Consider the following 24,077-nt stretch of genomic DNA (forward strand, 5'->3'; position numbering starts at 1 on the left):
AGAGTCAGAGGAAAAAGGAAGGAACCATGCACTGCTCAGCCCACGCATAGAGATTAGTAGGGCATCCTTCCAGAATGGAGGTCTCTTGCTTTGGCCACTGCACTACTATAGAAAAACATGGGTCATATCTACTTTAGCTTTAAGATTTTGTATCAAATTAATCATATAGATGTCCACATAAACAAATGGACTTGTAGCTCTGAATGCTTGCAGTTTCTAGAAGTATCTAATTTGGCATCTGATTTAGACTCACTTTTCAGCATTTATTGTAGACTGGTGTGAGCATCCTTCCTCCTTCTCCAGATTTTTGTTAAGTGTTTATGACATCACACCACTCAACAAACTCTGTGGCCATTCTGAATTCTAATCCAAGAGATAGAATGTTTCCCAATCTCTTGGAAACATTAAAATATCTCATGGAAAATGTACTTAATGGATTGTGGCAGATCCACATTCACAGCACACTAACTTAATCTTAATTGCTTCCTTCTGAACAATGGACCTAATGGCACCCAATCTTCTGGTCTAAGAGCAATGCCTTTGCAATGCCAAAGGGTTGCACATGCACAAGTATTTTCCCCATCCTATTAGAACTTGTAGTTCCATAGGAGTTACTTGAGAACCAAAGCAACTGCCATGTTTGGTAGATAAAATTTCAATTTGTGCATAAAAAAAGGGGTTATATTGATTATTGCATGAGTATTTTATTACAACAATACCTATAAGCAAATTGAGGAAATTTGACCCCACTGTGAAGTTTTGTTTCACAAACATTAAATTATAAATTAAATATATATAAATATATTTATATCTAGCCATGGCAGACATTTTTCACAGTAATACAAACTTTTTTCATATAGTTACCAATCTTAAAAAGGCCCTTATATATAACTTCTGGGTCCCACATTAGAAGGAAGAAGCCCTTTTAATAAAGCAGGAAATATCTGATACCCAAAGCTCTGTTGCTGTTTAACAGGCCATAAATCAGATGGTTTTGCTGGCTCACTGTGCCAATGAACAGTGTTCACTTCTGCTGTAAGGCAAGTAATGCTAATACAGATGCAGTCTTCATATATGGGCTTTGAAGCACTCCTTACCATCAACATTTGTTTTCTTTGCGATGGAATATGTGTGTTTCTGTCCTATATGTAAAATGGCCATTAATATGGTAGTCTTTGTCAAACACTCTCTGCCGGTACAAGAAGTAATTAGTCTCATTTAATAGGGTACTGGCCGTAGCAATTGGTAGATGGGTTGATAATAAGGATAGAATTAAATCTTCTCCTTTCAGAATGATCTCTCACGACCTAAAAATTCTCTTGCTTACTTTGTGGAATATTTTTAAACCTTAGGTATCTTTATTCAGGACTTCCTTTTCCTTTTGAGACTATTTGAAGCAATACGTAGCACTGTAAATCATGAAAAAACCTTCTCCAGAATTATGTGAAGAGTAAAATCACTGATGTGCTGCAAGTCTACATCTGTAGATGATTGCAGATGATTGCACCCATGAGGCACATGGAATGATTACTAGCTGATGTAACAAAAACCTGAATGCAAAAGATACTGTACTGTGTGGAAAGTGCAGGTAAGGAGGAAATCTGTACAGAATCCAACAACAGGGAGGAGTCTGACATATTTGCATCCAGGAGGCACCCTTTTCATCAGCACCCACACAGACAGCTCTGCCAGCATCCTTAGTGTGGCCCTGAGAGCAATTGCGGCCATGCTAAATATTGACTAAAGGTAGATGCACATTCAGATAAACAGTGACATGTAAGGTAGAAGTATTTGTTATAGCCCTCTAATTCCCAAGACTTGTATGCTCTCATTTAATCCAACAAATATTTATGCTTTTTAGGTACATCAGATGCAAATATTTAAACAAATACAATCATATGACTAATAATTTTTACAATTAGTAGTGTCTGTTCACAAAAAAAAGTAATTTTTTTCAATATTTAGCTGAACTTTTTTTACGCACTTCATAATACTGTCACACTCTCAGCTACACCCTCTGCAATTAAACATAGCTAGGGAAAAAACAGAGAAGAAGAGAATAAAATCAGAAAGAAGAAACAGGCTAGCTGTGAATGTACCTGATGCTCTCAGTGGGAGACAAGGCTGAAGGCTGTTCTAAGATGAAGAAAACATCAACCTTTCTATAGAAGCCCAAGTCAAAACCAGCTAAGAAGTCTGAGAAAGAGAAGAGCTTGTCAATACCATACAGGTAGACACAATAGCAAGGAATTTTGCTACCCACATCCACACAGCCAGCCAAGCCTTTCATTCATATCCTTTCTCTTACTTCCACTCAGCCCAACAGGTAGCATTCAAAAAAATCTTCCAGGCATCCTGAAGAATAAAAGATTCAATTTTATATTAAGGCTCACACTGTGTAAGAACAACACCTACTAAAGAAGCCAAGTTCTGTGTCTAACTGTTGGAAAGAGTACTTGGATTTCTACTGTGTTCATGAGCAATTTACTGTGGGAAAGCAGGAACTTCCTGTAGCCTCCCATCAGGTGGAACCTGATGAAGCTGAAGTCAGCTCACCCTAGAGGAGTATAATTCTTTCCTTACTATTTCAGAACTTCTGAAACAAAAGGATTTGAGGTACTGAGAGCTTTGCTAATTGGTTCATCATATTTCATTAATTCTTTAGTTTCATGAACAGTTATGAGACAGACCTCTGGGACTTTTGCTTGTAACTTTTCCAGAGGTACTGCCAGACAGAACTTCCCTGGATTTTAGTAACTCACTTTTAGAGATTACACTCGCAAAGCCGGCAATACTAATCGGTGTTTATTTAATTCTACGTGCAATCTAGAAATATGTACATTAAAAAACAGAGGCATTTGCTGTAGATATATACTGATGTGGCTCATGTTGGAAAAATAATCTTCACAAGCATCTGGTGTAAGTTTAATCTTATTAATGTACATTAAAGGGTGCAGGCACTTGAGAACCTGTGACGGTGTTCACAGGGGTTCTTGGATGAGGGAAGAGATGAGAATGTTGACTCCATGTTTCAGAAGGCTTGATTTATTATTTTATGATATATATTACATTATACATTAAAACTATACTAAAAGAATAGAAGAAAAGGTTTCACCATAAGGCTAGCTAAGCTAAGAATAGAAAGGAATGATAACAAAGGTTTGTGGCTCAGAGAGCCTGAGCCAGCTGGGCTGTGATTGGCCATTAATTACAAACAGCTCTATGAGACCAATCACAGATCCACCTGTTGCATTCCACAGCAGCAGATAATCATTGTTTACATTTTGTTCCTGAGGGCTCTCAGCTTCTCAGGAGGAAAAATCCTAAGGAAAGGATTTTTTATGAAAAGATGTCTGCGACATGAACCTACAGCACAAATCTTCCTGTATCATTCCTGTACAAATGTAGAGCCAAGTTTTGTAAAGAGAAAGGAAACACTACATATTTTGAAAGGCTTTTAAAGGCTTTTAACATTGTCTCACCACAACAACACATAAGAATATGGCTAGGTGACACTGCTCTGTGATGGGTGCAAAACCATTTGTTAGGTGTCCTTACCAGCAGCTATTCATGAAACACCGTCAGAAAAGAAGACTGTCAAACAAAGTTCCTGAGTCTAATCTTTGTCTGGTTCTATTTATTTTTTCACTCTTGATCTGGTTGTTTGAAAATAAATTATACTAATGTAATTTAAAGATAAAAGTAAATTAAAGGTGGTGCAAGTAATCAGAAGGAGACAAAACTCCTGTAGATTTGCAAATTGAAGAAATAGTCTGGAAAAACAAAAGGAAGTATGCTATTCAACAGAGGCAAATGCAAGGGTTTACATTTGAAAATAAATATATAAGTAAACAAATAAAGGATGGGAAACAGTGATGGCAGGTCTTTCAGTAGGACACAAGGGCTGTAATAAATTGGAAAAACATAAAAAGGAAAACATGTCACTGGGATGTAGAAATTGTAGCAGAGCTTAAAACCACACAATATAATGGCTCTGCTGGGGTATTCTGACAGTACTGCATTTCAGCTAGGTGGTGAATCAGCCAGAGAAGATCTAGAGAAGGAGAGTAAGAACAATTCAAGGTATAAAATATAAATCTTCTAGCAAAAGACTGAAACATTTAGAGCCATATGAAAAGTATAATGAAAGATGCAGGTAAGCTTTTTTTTAAGGTTTTGTCCATGCCAGTAGTGAATAAGGTGAGAAACTATGATCTTAAATTCCATAAAGAAGAAAGATTCAGGTTATACTTTATGAAAATCTTCCTAAGAGGACAGACAATGAAGCAACACAATAAGTTCCCTGGAAAGACTATGAAGTCTGCTTCTCATCAGAGGGAGATGGCCTAAATTATTTTGACAAGATAACTTCACATTTATCAGTAGTCTATAACTATGTTCTTCCTTAAACAATACGTATATACTTGCATGAAAACATACATAAAACAGATAAATAGAACATGTCAAAATTAAAAATGGAAAACTTGGAAAAGAAATATATTTTATTTATTTAAATAAGTACCAAGACTTACACTATCATCTTTCCAACTTCATCCTTTAAAGTCAAAGCCACTTATAAAAATGGGACCAGGGCATGGCCAAAATCAAGGTATTTTCCAAATACCAAGCTTCCTAATTGGCATATTCACAATATTAAAAACTCTGATAACTTTTATCTGTTTAGGACAGTTTGGCCATCACCCAGTAATAAAATTGAAAAAAAATCCCTCCTTTTTATTTTCAAGAGAAGAAAAAAACCAGAAATTATCAAATTCAAATATTCATAGCTTGTACTTATATGCCACAAATTAAGAGTTACTAATTATACAGTTGCTGCAAAACTGCTACACTCTTGTGATTTTTGTAATGATAGCTTTGAGGATCCAACAGGACAGGCTGCATCATAATATCTGCAAATGAAATACCAATGAATGTACCAAAAAAGTAATGTAATTACACAGAAAATACTTATTTAATTACTTACCCATACACAAAAAGATGCATCACAAAATGGATATTTATAAAATATTGATGAACTTGCAGGTTATAATCCTGTTCATAACAATCCTAATTTGAGGAAGTTTCTTTAACACTTTTTGGGAAAGTTTCTGTGTCTTACCCAGTATTTTAAAATTTCGTTATCAGCCTTCAATTGATATTCAATTTAACTTCTGGCTACTGTTCTGAGGAGTGTTATATCCTGGTTCCCTATTTCTAGACAAGAAACAACTTATCAATTATAAGTCTCCTAGGTCTATTAGCAATCTCTGACCTTTAAAATGCAATACTCAAATAAATATAGATAAGGCACAACACTATGACTCAGGAGACCAGAGTTTCAGCCCTGTTTTTTTAGCCTGTTTTGAAGGCATCCACGGATAAAGTATTTCACCTGTCTTTGCCAACCTGCCCCCATCATTAAAAACAAGCTGGTGTCCTTTATTAAGCACTCTCATTCAACTCTTCTACCCACTGAAGCTTTTCTAAGACACTGCAACTAGTTTTCCCTGGTGGGCAGCTGGAACAACACCCTTCAATGCCAAAAAATACTTTTCTCATAACAAGATAAGAAGAGTGATTTCAATCTGAGGCCTAATTATTCTGGCAATATCCCTATCCCAAACTACCTGGAACTACAGAATTTGAATGTGGATGGTTTTAGGTTCTAGCGTGAACCCAGCCCATGTTCATCCAGGCATAACAGTAAATCTGAAGGCTGACTGAGAGATAAGAAAGGATTATCCTTTGAGATCTACAGAAGAAAAAAATTATAGAAGATTTGGTACTATCTATGGTGTTATCTATTTAACAGTACTGGAACAAATGGTACACTTCTGACTTGCAGAGGGAACAGAAGGTAGCTTGTCTGAAATCAGGTTTTTCTCCCTTTCTCACAAGTGAAAAGAAAGGACATAAATGGCAGGTTTTGTTCATTAATTATTTGGTATCCCAGAGTACTTGTAGCAGGACTCTGAGACTTCCTTGAAACTCTGTGGCTCATTGTGTATATCCAGAAACCTGAATATTCAGGAACCAACTGAAGCAATTTCAGCTACAAAGGCTTTCAATGCTCAAAAAACTTTTTGGATTTCAGTCATTAAACCTTTTCATTACCTTCCAATTCAGCTGAGGCCAGGATAACAGTCTGGAGCTCAAGCCAGAAAAATGAAAAAAAAAAACCAAACAAAACACCACAAAAAATCCTTATCAGAGTCAAAGCAGTGCATCAGAAAGAATTCAGCCTGTGGGTATGCTCTGTCATTTGAAGGTACTTTCCTACCTGTCCTGAAATGAAAATTTACGGCTGCAGGCTTCTGTTGGACCTTTGTCTGCTCAATAAATGTGAAATAACCGCAATGTTTTGACAGAGTAACTGCATATTTTCCATTTGGATGTGGATCTTACCACAGCTGCCCATGCTCTTGCCACCTTTCCTGCTTTTGTGTTCTACACTCATTTCCTCATGGGGATGGCACAACACATTGCAGCTGTCAAGAACGTATTTTCCTGGTAACTGCAGTGTTTTGCACAGAACACAAATTGGACCTGTGTTGCAAAATCTGCCTGACTCTCAATCATGTTTCTGGCTGATGTTCTGATTTACACAGTTTGGATTAAGATTGCCACAGATACAGGACATCATTTTTTTCTCCCATCTTCTCCTTAGTAACAAGATGATTAGCAAAGTAATTCTGATTTTTTTTCATAGGAATTACTACTAAAATTAGGCAAACAGAAGGGATTTTATGCTCTAAAATGAATCAAATATAAAAAACAGAAATTAGTCATTGCATTTGCATACTGGTGATAATCAACAGTTGACTCCTTATAAAGACATGTTTTAAAGGTATTTAAATCCTGGGATCCCAGGCAATGCAAAAATATACCATAACTGCAAAGCAAATAGCAAAACTTCTCTTTCTGGCATGTGCTCTACTTGAGTAGAATACTGATTGCACTTGATGTCTTTTCATCACAAACATGAACTATCTGTTCCATTCATTTCAAAAACAGTTTTAAATGGATACTGAAATGGATTTTACCAGTAGGACAGACCTATCTCATTAAAGCCACTGTAGCCCAGCTCTTGCCTGCTAAGTCCCAGATCTTCAAGGTCCATGCATTTAAATCCAGGTGGGCACTGGTAACCTTCTTCTAGCTCTCTGGAACAGTGGGTGTCTGGGATAGCTAAATTATTCCAGGTTACATTTCTGTGAAAAATACAAAATTAAGTTGTTACATAAACTCAGTTCATAGCAAAACTAAATATTCGAAAGTGAGAGGACTAAAGGGAGAAGTTCATCAGCTGTTATTTTTACTATCTGATGTTCTTTGGTATACACTGTTTTCATTAATTAAGCAGTTATTGCAAAGGGCAAGCTAACACACTCCTAAAACTTCATCCTTATGTAATGACAGTACAAATACTACCAGCAGAAATTTCATACTAATACCTAGAGACCCCATAAAAAATGGAGACTCCAAGAAATGGAAGAGTTAACATTCAGCAGCTCCAACTGTTTTTTAGTGCAATTTGAAGATAATGTTTCAGGCTCCTTTGCAGATCCTGAGAGTGTACTGAACTAGAGTCAGCACTATGACTATGACTTACAATGGCATTACCTGTGCTTGCTTTGACACTCCTTAGAAGGATCCTTGTGTATGACTTGTCAGTCACCAGAGTATGTATTCAGGTTCTTGTAACTTGCTCAGTACAGCTTCCCATCACAGATGAAGGGTCACAGGAAAGAAGTCAAACCATTACATGTCTAGTGTAATTAGTATCTAGGCACTGTTGTGACTGAAACAGATCTCTGACTTACTTTTGTCCAATGATTTGGTATAAGAGATGAAAAAATCTGAACTGGTTTGAATTGGGTCAAGGTTATATAAGTGATCACAACATTTTAAAATAGAAAAATCATGAGACAAGGGCCAGTGCCCCAACGCAACATCACAGTGTTGGCCATTTTTACTGTTGTCAGATCTTATTGCAGAGTTCCATACTGTTGTCTCCTCATCATAAAAGTTTCATCCCTTCTTGGTGTTTCTAGTAGGCAGCTCCTCCAAGCACTGACTTTCTTCTTCAACAAGTAGCCAACTGACTCCAGTTTCTTTCTCAACCACCCAACCCACTCTTTTATAGCACTCTTCTTCTCATTGGTTACAGCTGTGCCCTGTTAAAGTCAGGCCTGTTCCTAATCTTTGATAATTGGCCCAGCTGCAACTCCTTAGGGGTAAGATTACTTTCTACACTCTCTTTATTTTCTTATATTCTAACCCCCTACAGTCAGAGGCTGAGCACCACTTGTTCTCCCAGGTTCTCTAGCAGCTGTGGTTGAGCTGCTGGAGGCTTTGTCACACTGGAGCACAACAGGAATTTAGGTGGTCCCAGCACTAAGGGCAACAGAAACTAAAAGGATAAGGAGGACAAGGTTGTTGCTCTCTGTGCTATTAAATATACGCCTATGGCATGGACACATAAATATGGGTTATCTAAATACTCTCAAACTTTGGGAAGGAGAAGCTTAGGCAGTTGATTCCTCCTAATCTCTTACAGTGCCTAGTTAATGATCACAATACACAATCCTTTGCCACAGACTGATCACCCCATTTTCCCAGAAGCAGTTTAATTAAGAGGTAACCTTAGGAAATCACCCCCTCCACCCTGAGCAGGTCCCTGCCAGGATCTGCAAAGCAACACAGCACAGAAATGGGGATTCATGTTACTCGTGTGATGGGGCCGCTGGGAAACCCAAGAGAAGAAAGCTTCAAATAAGGCTCCAACTCTGCTGAATGAGCACACAGCTAAGCAACAACTGTTTTTCTCCCTGCTTGTACTCTCTCATCTAGCAAATGAAAAATCCTGATTTTTGGTTCAGTTCTAGGGCAAATTCAAATCAGACATGAAAAGTTAATCACAACGAGTTCTGGTCTGAGAAAAAAAAAGTCAATAGCATTTTCCATTCTTGTTCAGGTTAATTTTGACTTCCTGGTTACAGCACAAACTTTTGATATCAAAACACCCAAAATGAATTGCTGAAAGTTATGAAAAAAATGCTGTTGTATTCACTCTGTTATCAGGAGGCATCAACCAGTGTCTTAAAACACAAAATTTCAAATTATCTCTCTTGTCCACAGAAAAGGTGAAACTTTTCAGCCTGCCCTTTAATATAATTAGTATCTTCTTGTTCTTCTGAAAGTCCTTTTCCTTTAATCTAACTCACAGAAGTATTTTGACAACTAAACTGGGTGAACAGAATCTTTAATTATGTTTTTATTAATTGCTTTTATGTACTGCATGGAATAGCATTACATTATTTGAAACCTGTCAGTGTGAAAACAAAACATCCTACAAAATTTTTTCCTAGGCAATTATAAATGCAGATAAATAATAATTGTGGTATCTATCCTGTAGCCATTTCTTTATGGTACCAGAGAGACATATATATCTGCATGGATGCACACACAGACATGTACAATTCCAGATGGAGTTTTAAAGAACACCCTGAAATGTAGCAGTGTGCAGACAGATCCACAAGCATATGTGTATTTTTTCCAGGTTTGTAAACATGCTCAGCACATGTCATTCAAGTATTTCAAAATTAATCTGTTCACCCTAATTTCTTTAAACTACATGTTAATTCATACCCAGTTTCATGCTTTATGTTAGATTTATGATACTGCTATCCAAAAGCCATTATCATATATGGGATTAACATAAAACAATATTTTACATATATTTTTAGAAATTAAAATTATTCATTGGCACAGGCAGATTCAGAACCCCAGCTACTGGTAGCCAATGAATTACACATTATGGCTTGCATTAGAAAATCCCTCAAATCCCAAGAGGGCAGCAGCATGAGGGCATATTATTAAAAGCATTGCTGGCCCTCAATCACTGCAATGCAAAGCATTCACTTAAGTGCTTCATTTAAACTTAGATGATTTTTTTTATTTAACCTCATCTTGAAGGAGAAAAAAAAAAGCTGTCTCTGTGCACTGATGATTTAGGCTAAAAACAAAGTCTCTGCTTATAGTAACTGTACAGATATAGTCCTTTTTGAGTCACTGTCACTTGGCAAGTTGTGTTCTGCCTCAAGACAATAAATAAGCATAGACAGGTATACATGGACTAGAGAACATTAGATATCTAGAAGTGGCTAGAATATCACCAGATGTTTTCAATATAAGATGATTTAAATTTTATTCCTCATTGACCATACTCAGTATCAATTAAGTACTGAGATACTAATTCAGCCCATAACTAGTTTTAAGCATCTCAAAAGTTCAATTAGGCAATGTGCTTAAATGTCTTGCTGAACAGGATAAATTGCCTAGAGAAATTTATGAACAAGAAATAATTTGTCCCAATAGTCCCACAATATTTCTGTGCAGAGCCTGTGGAGTGCAGCATCAACCCAACAGGTGAGCTGAGAAATTAGTTCTCCACAGGAATGCCAAGGCTGGAGAAGGAGATAATTGACTCCACTTCACTTGATAGGCATCCTTCAATATCAAGATTGTTGCAAAAGACATAGGACTGTTACTCTGACATGTTTGTTTTAAGTGCCTGAAGAATGTTATTATTACATACATATGTATACCACAGGAAGGACATGAATTGATATCTCTTGGGAGTACAGTGCCTGTTTTCCATGGCATCTGTTACAAAACTGGTCTTTTCACCACCATGCGCTCATGTGAGAACAATCCCTCTTTCAGCACCTTCTCCTTATTAGAGCAGTTCTTCAAAGAGGGGTTTTTACACCCCAAGAGACAAATTGATGTGGAAGATTCTAGCTTCCTGCTTTCTGCTAGCCTTTCTCTGCTGAAAATAGAGATGGGGCAAAAAAAAAGGGATATTTTTTTATTCTGGTATTCTGTTAATTTTCTAGGATAACACCAGAAAGCCATTCCAAATTAGAAAGCTTCTTGTGCAGTTTCCAGATCCAGAAAATCTAAAAAAAAAAAACCAAAAAAAACCAAAACAAAACCTAAGTAGTATACTTATTGATTTATTGATAAGGTATAAAGAATAATTTGAAATGGTTGATTAGGTAAAGAAGCTAATAAGTAAAACTTACTTAACTGGAGCTGAAAGGTTTTCTGTATTTGTTAAAAGGAACCCTGTGTCTGTCCCTGTACAAAACCAGGCACTGCCCAGCTGCTCACTGGAGAGCTACTGCATGTTAAAAATACTATAGTGGACATAAAAAATGGCTGGTCAACCATGATGCAAATAAGTAGCAATGCTGCAGCTTCCAAAGAGGGAGCAATACATTAACTGGGGCTCAGAGGAATTGGCACTATGCTCTGTGCTATCCATTTTCATTAGTGACCTGGGGGACCCTATGAACCCAGCTTCATCAAAATCACACCAAGCATATGATGAAGAAGAACAAAAACCTTTGAGAACATAGAATGATTATGCAGTTCTGAAGACTTTAAAGGTTACTCTCAATAACTGTGATTTAATGTCAAGCAACAAATTCAGAAAGTGATAGACCCTAAACAAAAAATGGACACTGCTGTATAGAAAGTACTAATACCAAAATAAGCTTAGATCAGGTGACTGATAAAAGATTTTTCTTTTAGATATTAAGAATTATAGGTTTTTTCTTCTGCTAGACATCTAACTCTGAACACGCAATTTTGAAAAAAATAATCCAATCCTATACGTTTCAGAAGAGATGCTTCTGCTTTGCCATACTGCCAGAACACAAGGGAAAACCACCAAGCTAGTGAGACTCTAGCAATAAATAAATAAATCCAGAGAGCTCCATGCTACACAGACCTTTTTCTTGAAGCTCAAATTAAATGAATGCTGAGCTAGGATCTCTCAGTAAATGCTCTCTGATGAAGTAATACTGTGTTTCTACATTGACTTTAGACAAGTTATCTGACGAATATTAATACACTGCTCTCTTACATATATAGGTCAATTATATCTAATAATTTGTCTTTATTCTGAAAATCAGGGTCATCTACTACCACAAAACAACCTCCCTGCACTATTCAACACAATTATAATAGTCCACAAACCTATTTTTTAAAGCTTTAAATTTTATCTTATATCAGCATTTTATGAAATGAGATGTAAATTAAAAGCTGAATTCATACTGGGAAAGTAAGGTCAGCTGTGTCATAAGCATTCTGTTTTTAACGTTTTGGTGCTTTTTTTGAAACACAGAATACAAAAGCAAAATATGTACAGATGTATATTAATAGTAGTGGAACCTCTCAGGTCAAAAATCTGATATAGAAAATGCTAATTGCTAGGGTAGCAAGTAAAAACTTCTTTTTTAAAAATATATTTCTAATTCAATGAATCATAAAAAAGAACAGATTCTTACACCAAATGCAGAATAAGTTGTTTAATCACCAACACTTCACACTCTAGATTTAAAGCTCCCTCCCACAACTGAGTCAGTGTAAATAGCCAAAACTTGTAACTCAATTTTATTTTCCTCACACTGATTACTGCTGCCTTGGGGATGCCTCATGGTAGCCCTCAGTATTTAGATGCTGATCTAGGAGGTCTCAGGTCTCTGAGAGCCCTGTGTCCTACTTGAGCATCTTGGATACATCAGTAACACCAAATGTCTGCCCATGGGTAAGTGCATCAAGTTAAAAACCCTTCAAGTTAAAAAAAAATGACACTTCCTATGATCAGCCAAGTCCTTAGCCTTAGTTTGTTTTCCCCGTGTACCTTCAGCCAGCTATAGAGCATATAATCTTGTTCTCCAACCAAAAGACTTTCCTTAAGGAAGAGAATTTACAGAGATAAAAAGAAAAAAATACTCATGGCATAACTATAATTAATTGCTGTAATTTTATACCAATAGAAATGAGAAAATCTGTGGTTAAGATTCTTATGACAATATTATACAGAAACATTGTGCAGAAAGGAAGTTTTAAATTACTTTTCTAATTAGACCTTATCCTCTTAAAGGCTCAGATAAGTCATGGCAATTGCTATACACCTGATGATACCATTAGGTAGTAAAAAATATTGGATTTTTTATTTAGTATTCCAAGTTACATTTGTTTTCAGAAACTCTGGGAAGTTGAAAGACAGGAAGCCTAGATGGAAATTTGCTTGCTTTTTACCTGATTCCTTGCAAAAAGAAAAATTGAGAAAGGTTAAAGTTTATTTGTTGCATAGCGACCATGAAAACAATCTAAGTACCTAGACAAATTTCCTTTGATTTTTCCTTTTATATGTATCTCTTATTTCCAAAGCCATGTCTTAATGCTTTGTGTGCTCATCCAGTGAAGTACTTTTCTCCTTCTTCTTTTCCTTCTCTAAGTGGGAAACTCTGCACATAGAACTGCTGTTAAGAGATAGCTCCTAGACTACTTCCTTACACTAGTGCTCTTTTTACAGTCCTAACAATAATAACAGCTGCTTCTGCACAATTGTTAGAATAGTAACAATATTGTGCTATAAGAATTGTAACAGCTTTGTTTCTATCACAAATTCTTCTGTTCACTATTTTCATAATTATTACCCCATTATGATCTCAGCTTAACAAGGACAATATTAACAAATAAATTACTGATATTGATATTTCTAAAATTTGCAGCAGTAAGTCATTATGATTGGGCATAATCTTTTCAACTTTGCACTCAGTCTTGTCCCTGGAGTGAGACACATATATGATTGTTAACTTCAGTGAAATGGCACCACACTGCAATTGAGTTCTACTGATACACCTTCTAATTTGTGCAGAAAGAGATGGCAACTTAGAACCATGCTGCTGCTGGAGCCATTACAGGTTCTAGAGAATCTAGGACTGTCATCCAAAATCACTGGTGAAAGTGAAAGAAATGTCAGAGAGTACCTCTCTGATTTAAGGACTGCAGATTTGTTTAGGCACAATTCTTCCTCTGATGTTTTATAACCTAGTATTCCTGAGTTTTCCCAAGGGTCATTTTTAAATATTTTACTTTTGGTCTAAAAGTAAAATATTTAAATCTAAAGTGTCATGTACCATACTTTCAGAGCCAGTTTCCTGTTTTAAATCCAACAACAAAATCTGTGTTATCTTTTAAACTGTAAGTGCAAAGTTTTCATCCATATTTAATGTTTCTCATAATTATATCTGTAATTATAACTATAAAGCTTTCAACTCTTTCTGGTTACACATTTTCTCTTATATCTATTCATTAATTTTATCTCATTGAAAGATAAGATAGGGCATGCTTAAGGACTCATGACTTTACAAACAGCATAAACACAAAGCTTAAGCTTTGGCAACGTTCCATATTTTACATTTTAGCTTGGCAAACACAGATTCTTCTAATCAAGAATTAGTAACTGAAGAGAATACCAGACAGCATCTGCTAGGGATAATTATATTCAAATCAACAAGCCCAAATAACCAAGGGCATCTCTTCCATTAATTTTTGATAAATCTTGAAATAGCAGGGAAATTCTGGAAGGATGCTCATGTGCCATTAATTTTTAAAGAACAAGCAGCTCAATTGCTTAGCCTAACATCAAGCAAGACAAAAGAAAGAGCAAGCTGATAAAAAGTCTAATTGGTAAAAAGTAAAGAACATTAATGTAATAAGAGGCAGCCAGAATGATTTAGAGAAAATACCACTCATCATAGCAACATGATTTTTGTAAGATTACAGATTTGTCAAATAAAATTGCCTATCTTGGACTTTGTAAAGCAATTCATTAAGTAACATATGACTGATTAAAAAGTTGGCACTGTATAATATCAATAAAGTACCAGCTAAATGGGCTGAAAACTGATTAACTGACATGTCAAAAAACACTTCCCAGCAAAATGATCAAAATGATCTACCAGAATCAATGAGGGAGAAAGATACAAAAATAGGAATAAGAATAGAAACATAAATAACAATAAGAACAAGGCATTATGAAAAGTTACCAGAATTACTTGGTTAGCTTGATCAAACAACCTAAAATGTGCTTTAATACAGCCAAATGCAAGGTTATAATGGCAGGATCACTGGCCTACAGCCTATGGATTAAAAGAGATAAGAGGATGGAAATACTGTGTTATAGAATATAGGTGCCACACAAAATTTGAGATGAGGGAATAAACCAAGGCATCCTCTCATATTAGTCCCAATAACATCATGGCAAGAAAAAACTGCTTCCCCAGACTGTACACACACAAGCAATAATGAATTAATGTTCCTCTGCACACGAAATTCATACAAATTGCGATTAGTATTACACAGATTTTTGATCACAGTTTAATATTTTAAAAACTGAGGAAGTCACAGAAAAAAATGAAAATTGTAACACTGAAGAAGATGGTTTGCAGTAGAAGACCTAAAGAGCTAAATAATGTTAGTTTATTGAAAAACATATTGAAAGGTGCTTCAATTGTTCCAAGTGGATTCACACAGAGAAAATACTAGAAATTAAGATTCTGTGTAATCTGGCATAAAAAAGTATAACAAGAATAAGAATAGAAAGCTAACAGTGGAAGCCAGACAAATTAAAATGATGAATTTAGGAACATGTTTTACCAGTGAAATAGTTTTTGTAAGAAACAAAAAGTTCCCTTGCTTATGACTGTTCTTTTGCAAACCAGTCAAAAATAGATACACACCTAGGAAATGCACTGGAGTCAGACACAAGCTATAAGGTGTAATAGAAGGGAAAAAAATTGAAGCCTGACTAGATGATCCAATAGTTATTTTCAATTTTAAATTCAATATATAGATACTGTAATATCTTACTACTGCTAATGTATTTTCTTTCTGTAATTTTCCCCAGTGTAAATTACTTTTTAAACATCTTGCAATTCAATTTAGATCTTTTATTCACTATTTATCTGTTCACTTTCAGGCTCCAGTATTGGGGTTTTTTTTTTTTTTTGCCAGTTTTCACAATCTTGTAGTGTCTAAATTGGAGTCTGTGGATGGAACTTGGATAATCTTACTTTTTTTGCCCATTTTAGAAGACGAAAATTCTCTACATGTTTATTCAACAAATTAAGAAAAGTAATGTTCTTATGCACTTTCTTTTCCTGCCCATATTCAGTAATAAGGCATCATCACATCAGACTGCCTATTATGAGAGGCAGCAATACTGAGTAAAGTTGGGTTTGATTTTGATTGTATTATTTTTTCATTTCACATGTGACCTAAGTTAGGATCCAAAAATGTACCTTTGATGTTCCTTCTATTGCCACTCACTGCACAGGAATTTTGAACAGATTCAGATTAAATCACCAAGGTTATCTCACACTTCAGGGTGCAAAAGTTCAAAGATCCAACATCTCTTTGCTGAACCCCTAGAAGGCGCTGCACAAGTAAAGACTGCAGCTCTGATGTCCTGACTTACCCTACCTCATTTTAGGCAATGAAGACAGAGAGAGTGAAATACAGCTCCAGAGGGCCAAGGTCAATGGGTTCATCCACGCTCCTGAGGCACCCTTCTCTCTCTGACAGCTACAGAGGAAATTCAGGGTATTTAGATTCCTAGGACAGGTGCTAACATCAAAGTCAGATGATTCTGTTCTCATGGCAGATCACTTATGTTACACAAAGGCAATAGTGTCACGAAAAGAACCAAATGAGAATGCCCAAATGAAAACAGGATGGTTGCAGGTACTCAACAAATTTGACAAGCTATTGGTTTGATCACTTGTTACTGGCATGAGAGGAAATTAAATTCAACTTACTCAGCCATTACCTTTCAAAGTAACTAAGTCACTGAAGTTCACCACAGAAAAATGAGTAAAAGAAGAAATATATCCTATGGAAAGTGCTGAAATGTACATACAAGTACTAGAAAAAAAAAGCTCAAGAAAGAAAATGTCAGAAGTTCCAATATGCATTTGTTTATAAAGTAACATGCACAAACAGTACTTGTTTGAGATTTCATCAAATTCCACATGACATAACAACTCTACAACACCCCATTTTTGTGGCTGCAACAGTCAGTCCTGACACAGCTGAATTCAAATGGCAATTGCATGATATGTATGTTAATGCAAAACTTATTTCAGAAGAATCAAAATAACATGAATTAATGGCATTTACACAATGAAGGAGGCTGTCACTCTAAGTGCTTAATATACAAGACTTAAACAGGAAGAGTTAAAATCAAATCCAGCTATCTTGCATGAATCTGCATGTCACTGAGGTACATTAGACTTATTTACAAGTTGACCTCATACATATAGTACTATTATAATCCAAAACAGCACTTATTTATAGAATTTAAAAGGAAGAGTAAAAACCACCTTTGTTGTCTTTTAAATTGCAAAGTCATGAACTGAAATTTGTATAACAATCTAAGCTGAAGATTGTATCCAAGTTGATTTTAAAGTATGTTCAGGACCACGTCAAAAAATCCTAAGGTTATATATTGGAATTCTGTGGATAAAATACAGAAAAATATCTTTTAAGTTGCTGTCTAACCACTATAGGGAAAACACAAGGCCAATAATCTGCGCTGTAGGATTTGAAAATCCCAAGATTGAAGTTCATCTGGGAATTACTTCCATCAAGCTTACATGCACGTTTGGATGTCTCCCACAAAGCAGAGCTAGCTACAACTTTTGGACCACTGCATTATACAGTTTTATCTCACTAGACTTTTTCCTTAGGTACCAGACAGGGTGATCTTCAGCATGATAAGAAAATACTGCCCTGAATCCAAATCTGAACTACATGCAAAATGAATTCCTTTCTAAAGGTTATGTTGCAAAGTGTGAAGACCATACACAGGATGCCTTCATCAAATGCATTTACACACACCAGTCACAAACATCTGAAATGGCAGGAGATGTGACTTAGCCCAGAAAAAGGGGCTGCTACAACTGAACACCTAAGAAAAAATTTTCAACATCATCCAGCTAGCTCAAAAAGGAAATCAGCATTTGGTGACTGGCCATCTGACAAGGCCCATCTGCCAAAGCTCTCACTTTACCTGGGAGAAAGCAGCTTGGTATCTCCATTTGATAGCATGACTGGTACTCGAAGTAGGCAGGAAGACTTACTGCCAAAACTGGATTGCTGTGAAAGGGCTTCTCTGTCAGGGCATTGCAGGCAGAAGTATCATTAAAATACACAGCTGCAGACCTACAGTAAGGTCAAATAACTTTTTCAGGGATCTAAAATATTGCTGGGTTTACAAGAAACCCAAATGTAAAATCTCAAATTGGTCTAGCCTTCAAGCCTTCAGGCTACCTCCAGCCCTAAAGAAAAATTGAATGAGGCATTGACAGATTCTAACCAAAGCTTTGTCTTTAAACAGCAGCTGAAAAGCCCTTCTCATTAACCTGCCAGGTAGAAGGTGTACAATAAGTTGGTTTGGATTGTAGTTTTAATACTGCTGCTGGGCAATGGCCATGACAATTAAGAAAAGAGTCAGACAGCACAAAAGGCTAAACTGTACCAGGTAATGACTCTTGCTCCTGCTGCCTTGGCAGGTGCCCCTAAGAAGGAGGCATGAGGACGCTAAGCCTTTATTTGAGGCAAACTGGAGATGAAGACAAGGAGCTGAAATGCAGAAGGTGGCAGTGATGTATGAATTTGTGAAGAAAATTGGTCAAATCATACATCAGTGAACCCAGCACAGCCTGCTACAACAGGGACAAAAGGGTGGCAAGTATTTTAGGCACTGGAAAAAAGTGACTGTGGTATGCATTTGTGCCAAGCACAAACAGTGTAGTTCACTGAGTATAAAGGCAGGTCTTCCACACTAAGGAGTGACATTGGATTTGGGGGCTTTTCTTGAAATTTATTAAAAACTCTTGTATCTTACGTGAGAGAGGGAGCAGGGGAGTGAGGGCCAAACTACACAAGCAGTGATAAGAGACATATGTAAAGATTGAGTACAAATGTATTTTATGTAACTGGAACAAAAGAATTAATAATAGCACCTCTGATAGTAAAAAGCATGTTTTGGTGGGAGGTTTGGACTTTCCATGTGGGGTAGGATGAAAAATGAAGTTCGAACATTCATGAACAGACTCTCACCTTAGTTGGTACACAAAGGGAGAGAAAACAATAAAAACTGCAGGAAGCCACTCTCTCACTTCTGTCCTAATGTACAATAGCTCTGCATCCAATCCTCCTCACTTCCAGTGTGCCTCCCTTTAAAAGGGATGTAGCAAAGGCAAATTGTTCTTCAGATGCCCAGGATAACAATACCTGACCCTTTGTTATGTCAAGATGGACTACATAAAATCACAGAAAAATAAGGTTGGATACAAACACTCTACAGGACATTAAATATAGTTCTCTGCCCCAGTCTATTTCTACTTTTCCCAAGAGAAGTTCCCACAGGCTGCTTTAAAGATCCTCAAGAGTGAAACTGGGAGCCTGTCTAAGAAATAGGTGCAACTTTGTACCTACCACTGCAAACTTTTTTCCTAATGTCCTGTCTAACATGAAATTTTCATCCTGAAATTTTGTACATGTACTTCTTATTCTAGTGTATTACAGAAAGAGTGACCATATTCCCTTTTGCACAGAATATTCCCATATTCTGTGCAAAAGTGCTTATCCACACAAAACCTGTGATATGTCCACTACTCTTTTAAAGTTAAAAAACTGCTGAACACTTTTTATCAATTCTGCTCTCTCTATATATATATTTGTTTTAGACTCTCTCCAGATGATGCCCATATGTTGTAAGATACTACAATTTTACATTTTTACATGCGCACAGTACTGTTGATCTCCGTTCCTCCATTATGCTTCTAAAACATTTTATGCAGAACTACCTTTTCCACATGACTCACTATGCTGTATTTGTACAGCTGGTTTTTCCTGCGTGCAGTATATTGTCCCTGCTGCCTTTCATCCAACTTTTCAGAGAATTTCTCCAATTTATCAAGACCATTTTCATTCTAATCTTGCCTTCCAAAACATGTGCAGCTCTTTCCAGCCTCACATCATCCTCAGCGCAATAAGTGTGCCACCATGCAGGATATTAATGAAACTCCAAAAAGCACACGGCAGACTTATGAGGATCCCCATTCTTTCTGTTCTGATATTAATAGCATCTCACTGAGCATGATTTTTAAGCAGTTTTGGACCTATTCTATGATTATTTTCACCTCAACCATGTTTCTCCTGCCAGCTTACAAAAATGTCCTGTGAGACTGCTACAAAGCCTTTCTAAACTAAAGAAATATGACATTCAATTCACATGGCTGTTACGGGCAATTATTCTAAACTAAAGAAATATGACATTCAATTCACATGGCTGTATTCACATGGCTGCCATAGGCAATTATATTTGTTTGACATGGTTCATCCTTTAGAAATCCATATTAGCTCCTACTCACTTCCTTGTTTTCTTCCAACTGCTTATAAATGTTTTGTTTATTTACCACAGAATTCTTTCAGGGAAAGAAGTTAAGCCTAAGTATCCCAGATATAATTCCTGGGCCTTTCTTGTCCTGTCTCCTTCCTCCTTTTATAGACTTCTACTGTTTCCCTGCTTCCCACCCACCCTCCACAAGTTCTCAGAACTAATAAAATAGCTGAGATGATGGCTTCGGTGTGCTCACAAATATCTTGGGATGGATGAATATTCCAGCATTTCCCAGGCCTTATTGAATTGCATTTATCCAAGGGAGAGGAATAGGATTTAGGCATCACATTCAGCTTCCAGGCAACAATACAAAACTGAAAACAGTCCCCTGGTTTTCAAAATAGTATTAAACAGATCACTCATGAAAAGAGATCTGAAACAATATGGAAACAGATCTCTTTCAAAATTCTTTCTCAGCTTTCCTTACAAATGCTTGCACATCTAGAAGTGATTCTTTTGCACAGCATTTCAAGGTTAAATTAGATGAACTGCAATTGAACCTGTGAATGTCAGGACATCCACAGCCTTCTCTATTAGTTGCCTGGATTTCTCTTGCAATATAAAGAACAGAACTTTCTTAGCTTCCTTTATGTTTAAGAATTCCAGAAGTCACCAGTCACCAGGCGTTATTTCTATACAGCGATTATCAGGTAAAAATCTTGTGGCCCAATATCAAACTTTCGCTACAGCAAAGAGGAGATTATGTTATTCAAATTCTTGTACTTATAGTGAGCCAATTTCCAAATAATGTATAAAATCCACTTTGGTTTATTAAAAAAAACTTATTCTTAAAAAAATCTCATAAATATTAACAGGCTGAGAAGGAATTCAATCGACTTTGATGTCTGCACTGAGGCAGAGAATTGTGTAAACTTAAACTGCTCTAAATCTTAATAAAGACAAGTACATGTCATTACTGAGCCACCAGGAGCTGAAGTAATTGGGTTGTCATCATTCTATCCTGACCACACTAAAAAGTCACCTTTTTGTTTAAAACTGAGCTGGAAAAACAAAAACAGTGTAAAATATGTGTTAAATTAATTAACAGTGTAATTACTTTAGGTAACTATCCATATGACAATTCTAATAAAAAACAGGATTTCTGCTCAGAAATCACATGCCCCGTGAAAATGACAAGAGCCCAACTCCTGAGGGCTCTTTCTCCTGGGCACCAATACTGCTCCCACATCAGCACTCTCATCTACTCTTCTGACATGAGTCCATTTAAACTGAATTACTTCCCTCTCTGACTGATGCTGTATTTTAATTGGTTTTGGTTGGGGTTTAAACAACATCAGGCTATGAAAAGTAAATTTTTTTCCATTTCTCTTGTCCCTGAGGAGTTTATCCTAGAGACATGCTACCAGTAAGAGAGATTGTAAGTCCCAAAGACAATAATAAAGCAGATCTGGTTGTCCACTAAAATCAATAAATTAATGTGCTCTGTTGAAGAAGTCCTATTACACTGATTTTTCGAGCTTGGGCTTTGATTTCTTCCCTTTCTGAGAAACTTAATTAATCATTCTTACTTTCCCACTGCTGATGTAAGAAAGAATCTCAAATTCCTTTTGTTCTTTTTAATTGTATTTATTTCCTCTATTAGATATTGTGGTGAACTTTCAGCTTCAGAGTCTTTGAAGCTGTTTTTTGACATTTTTGTGGCTTATCCATAGACAGATGGAAAGATGACCAGAAGCCTCTTAGATCTTTCCATTACTCAGTAATTACTTTTCTTATCTGTTTTCCCGGGCATGTCCTGCTTTAAACAAGAAACTTTGCAAAGAAGGATTTTAAATTGACCTCCATGGTAACAGGCAGACAGGCCTACAGAAATACTCAGCCTATACCTTATCAAAAGTGTTAAAAAAAGGCACCCTAAAGAATGACTTTGGAAAATAGGTGAGTACTACAATTTATGGCAGTTAGCCATATTAGCTTTTTCTCTTTTGATGAGACTTCCTTTCCCTTAGCTCCAGTGCAGACTGAGATTTACAAAAGGAAAATTTACTGTTGTGGAATACATATAAAACGATCATGTGCTCTGGAATTATTCTTGCATAGTCAAATGTATCTTGGGAGTAAAAATAAAGAAAGCAGTAAGTAGCTACAGAACTGATTTAGAAAAAATTTCTTTCTCCTGTACTGTGTGAAAGTATCTTTTGTATACCAGAGGTTACCAAGAGTAAATTACAGTAGATCTGGGAACACAACTATTTTCACCTTATATTGTATATCTCAGAAATTAATCTCAGATATAACAAAAAAAAAACCAAAACCAAAAACAAACAAACAAAAAAAAAACCAACCCTGTCAAACTGTTTAAAATATATAGATTTATCAAGATAATTGGATTTTATATTTCAAACACACCATCTTTTAAGCAACTAAAGAAGATCCATACTATGGAAATCTACATAATATACCAATGCTTGACAGGAAAAGATATATTGGTTGAAGATATCATCAAGAAAAAAATTTCACAGCATAGTTGAAAAAAGGTAAGTCATAATCACGAGGAAATAGAGTAATAAAATTGTATAAGAAGAAGACAATGTTCTTTATAGGGAAGACAATTGTAAGAATACAGGAAAAAAAGGACTTATCAAACAACAACAATAAACTTTTCAGCCTTTCTAAGCAAGTCAGATTCTGCTGATTTCTCAGACAGAATGAAAACTCAGATTGTGGTTAGCTCACTTCAGTATTTTTGTTTGTCATAGCTAACATCAGAAAATGACTCAGGAGGTAGAGAGACAGGAGGTCAGGCAGTGTGGGCATTGAGAAGGATGGAAAGATAAAAGAACTTGCTGCAGCCAAAGAGGCAATAAGTGTCTGATGAAGACACCATGTCCTTTCAAATAGAAAAGAATAGGAAGATTTTAAGACACCATTTTCAAAAGAAACTCGACTCCCTCATAATTCATAAGGCAGTAGACTTAAAAGTGATTTCTAAAATGTCAGAAATAGATCAAGTCTTGACCACAAAAATAAGATTTTACCCTTCCTGCTTGCCATGGCGTTCTGCATAATAAGAGGCAAATCACCTAAAATTAAAGCTCTCACAGGTGGTCGCTAATTGGAAACCTTTTCATTTTTCTAATCTTGACTTGGGAGTCCAGGATCTGGTTTGAAAAAATAATGAAAATTTACAGCTGTGTGTCATTAAAGACAGAAGTTATTTAAGGACAAGTACAGCCAGCTCTGGCCATTCTCCATTGTCTGGAACTGAGCCACCTGAAACAGAGAGACAGACAGACAGACTCAACCTCTGAGAGGAATGTTTAACCCTCATTATAAAATTGAGAAACTGAACCTCAAAGACAAAAGTAAAATTTGGCAAGGCAATTTTCATACTTTTGTGTTCTATTACATCCCAGCTAAACTTTCCCGGATTCAGAAGTGACATGTCCCCTTCTTTCTAACTATATTTTGGACCAATATCTGTCCGTATTGTCCTCTTTTTGCACCAGAACTGTTATTTCTTTCTCTATATTTATTTTTCTAGCCCATGGTGGGAATTATAAATTCTGGAGCTAATTCCAGGAAGGTCAGTCCTGATCTACATGAAGAAGGCACACCCTAACTCCAGCCTGAGCTTCTGCACTGCATTCCTCAAAATTTAAAATAGGAACAAATAGGTGTAAGTCTTCACAACATATAATGATGAGTATTACAGACAAGAAGAGGAAATCAGTATTTTCAAAGTAGGAATGAGTAGTATGCCAAAACTGAGCTATACATCCAC

General features: G+C 36.2%; 1 protein-coding gene across 1 annotated transcript in view; it reads right to left on the reverse strand.

The window, feature by feature from the left end:
* The window catches only part of NALCN (sodium leak channel, non-selective), a 217,477-nt gene that overhangs the window by 168,518 nt on the left and 24,882 nt on the right, over window positions 1-24,077 (reverse strand). The window contains exon 6 of the mRNA XM_005424146.3: window positions 7,057-7,211. Coding sequence (XP_005424203.1) covers window positions 7,057-7,211 — 155 coding nt within the window. The remainder of the gene's footprint in view (window positions 1-7,056; window positions 7,212-24,077) is intronic.

The sequence above is a fragment of the Geospiza fortis genome, unplaced genomic scaffold (genome assembly GCF_000277835.1).
Source record: "Geospiza fortis unplaced genomic scaffold, GeoFor_1.0 scaffold84, whole genome shotgun sequence".
NCBI lineage: Eukaryota > Metazoa > Chordata > Aves > Passeriformes > Thraupidae > Geospiza > Geospiza fortis.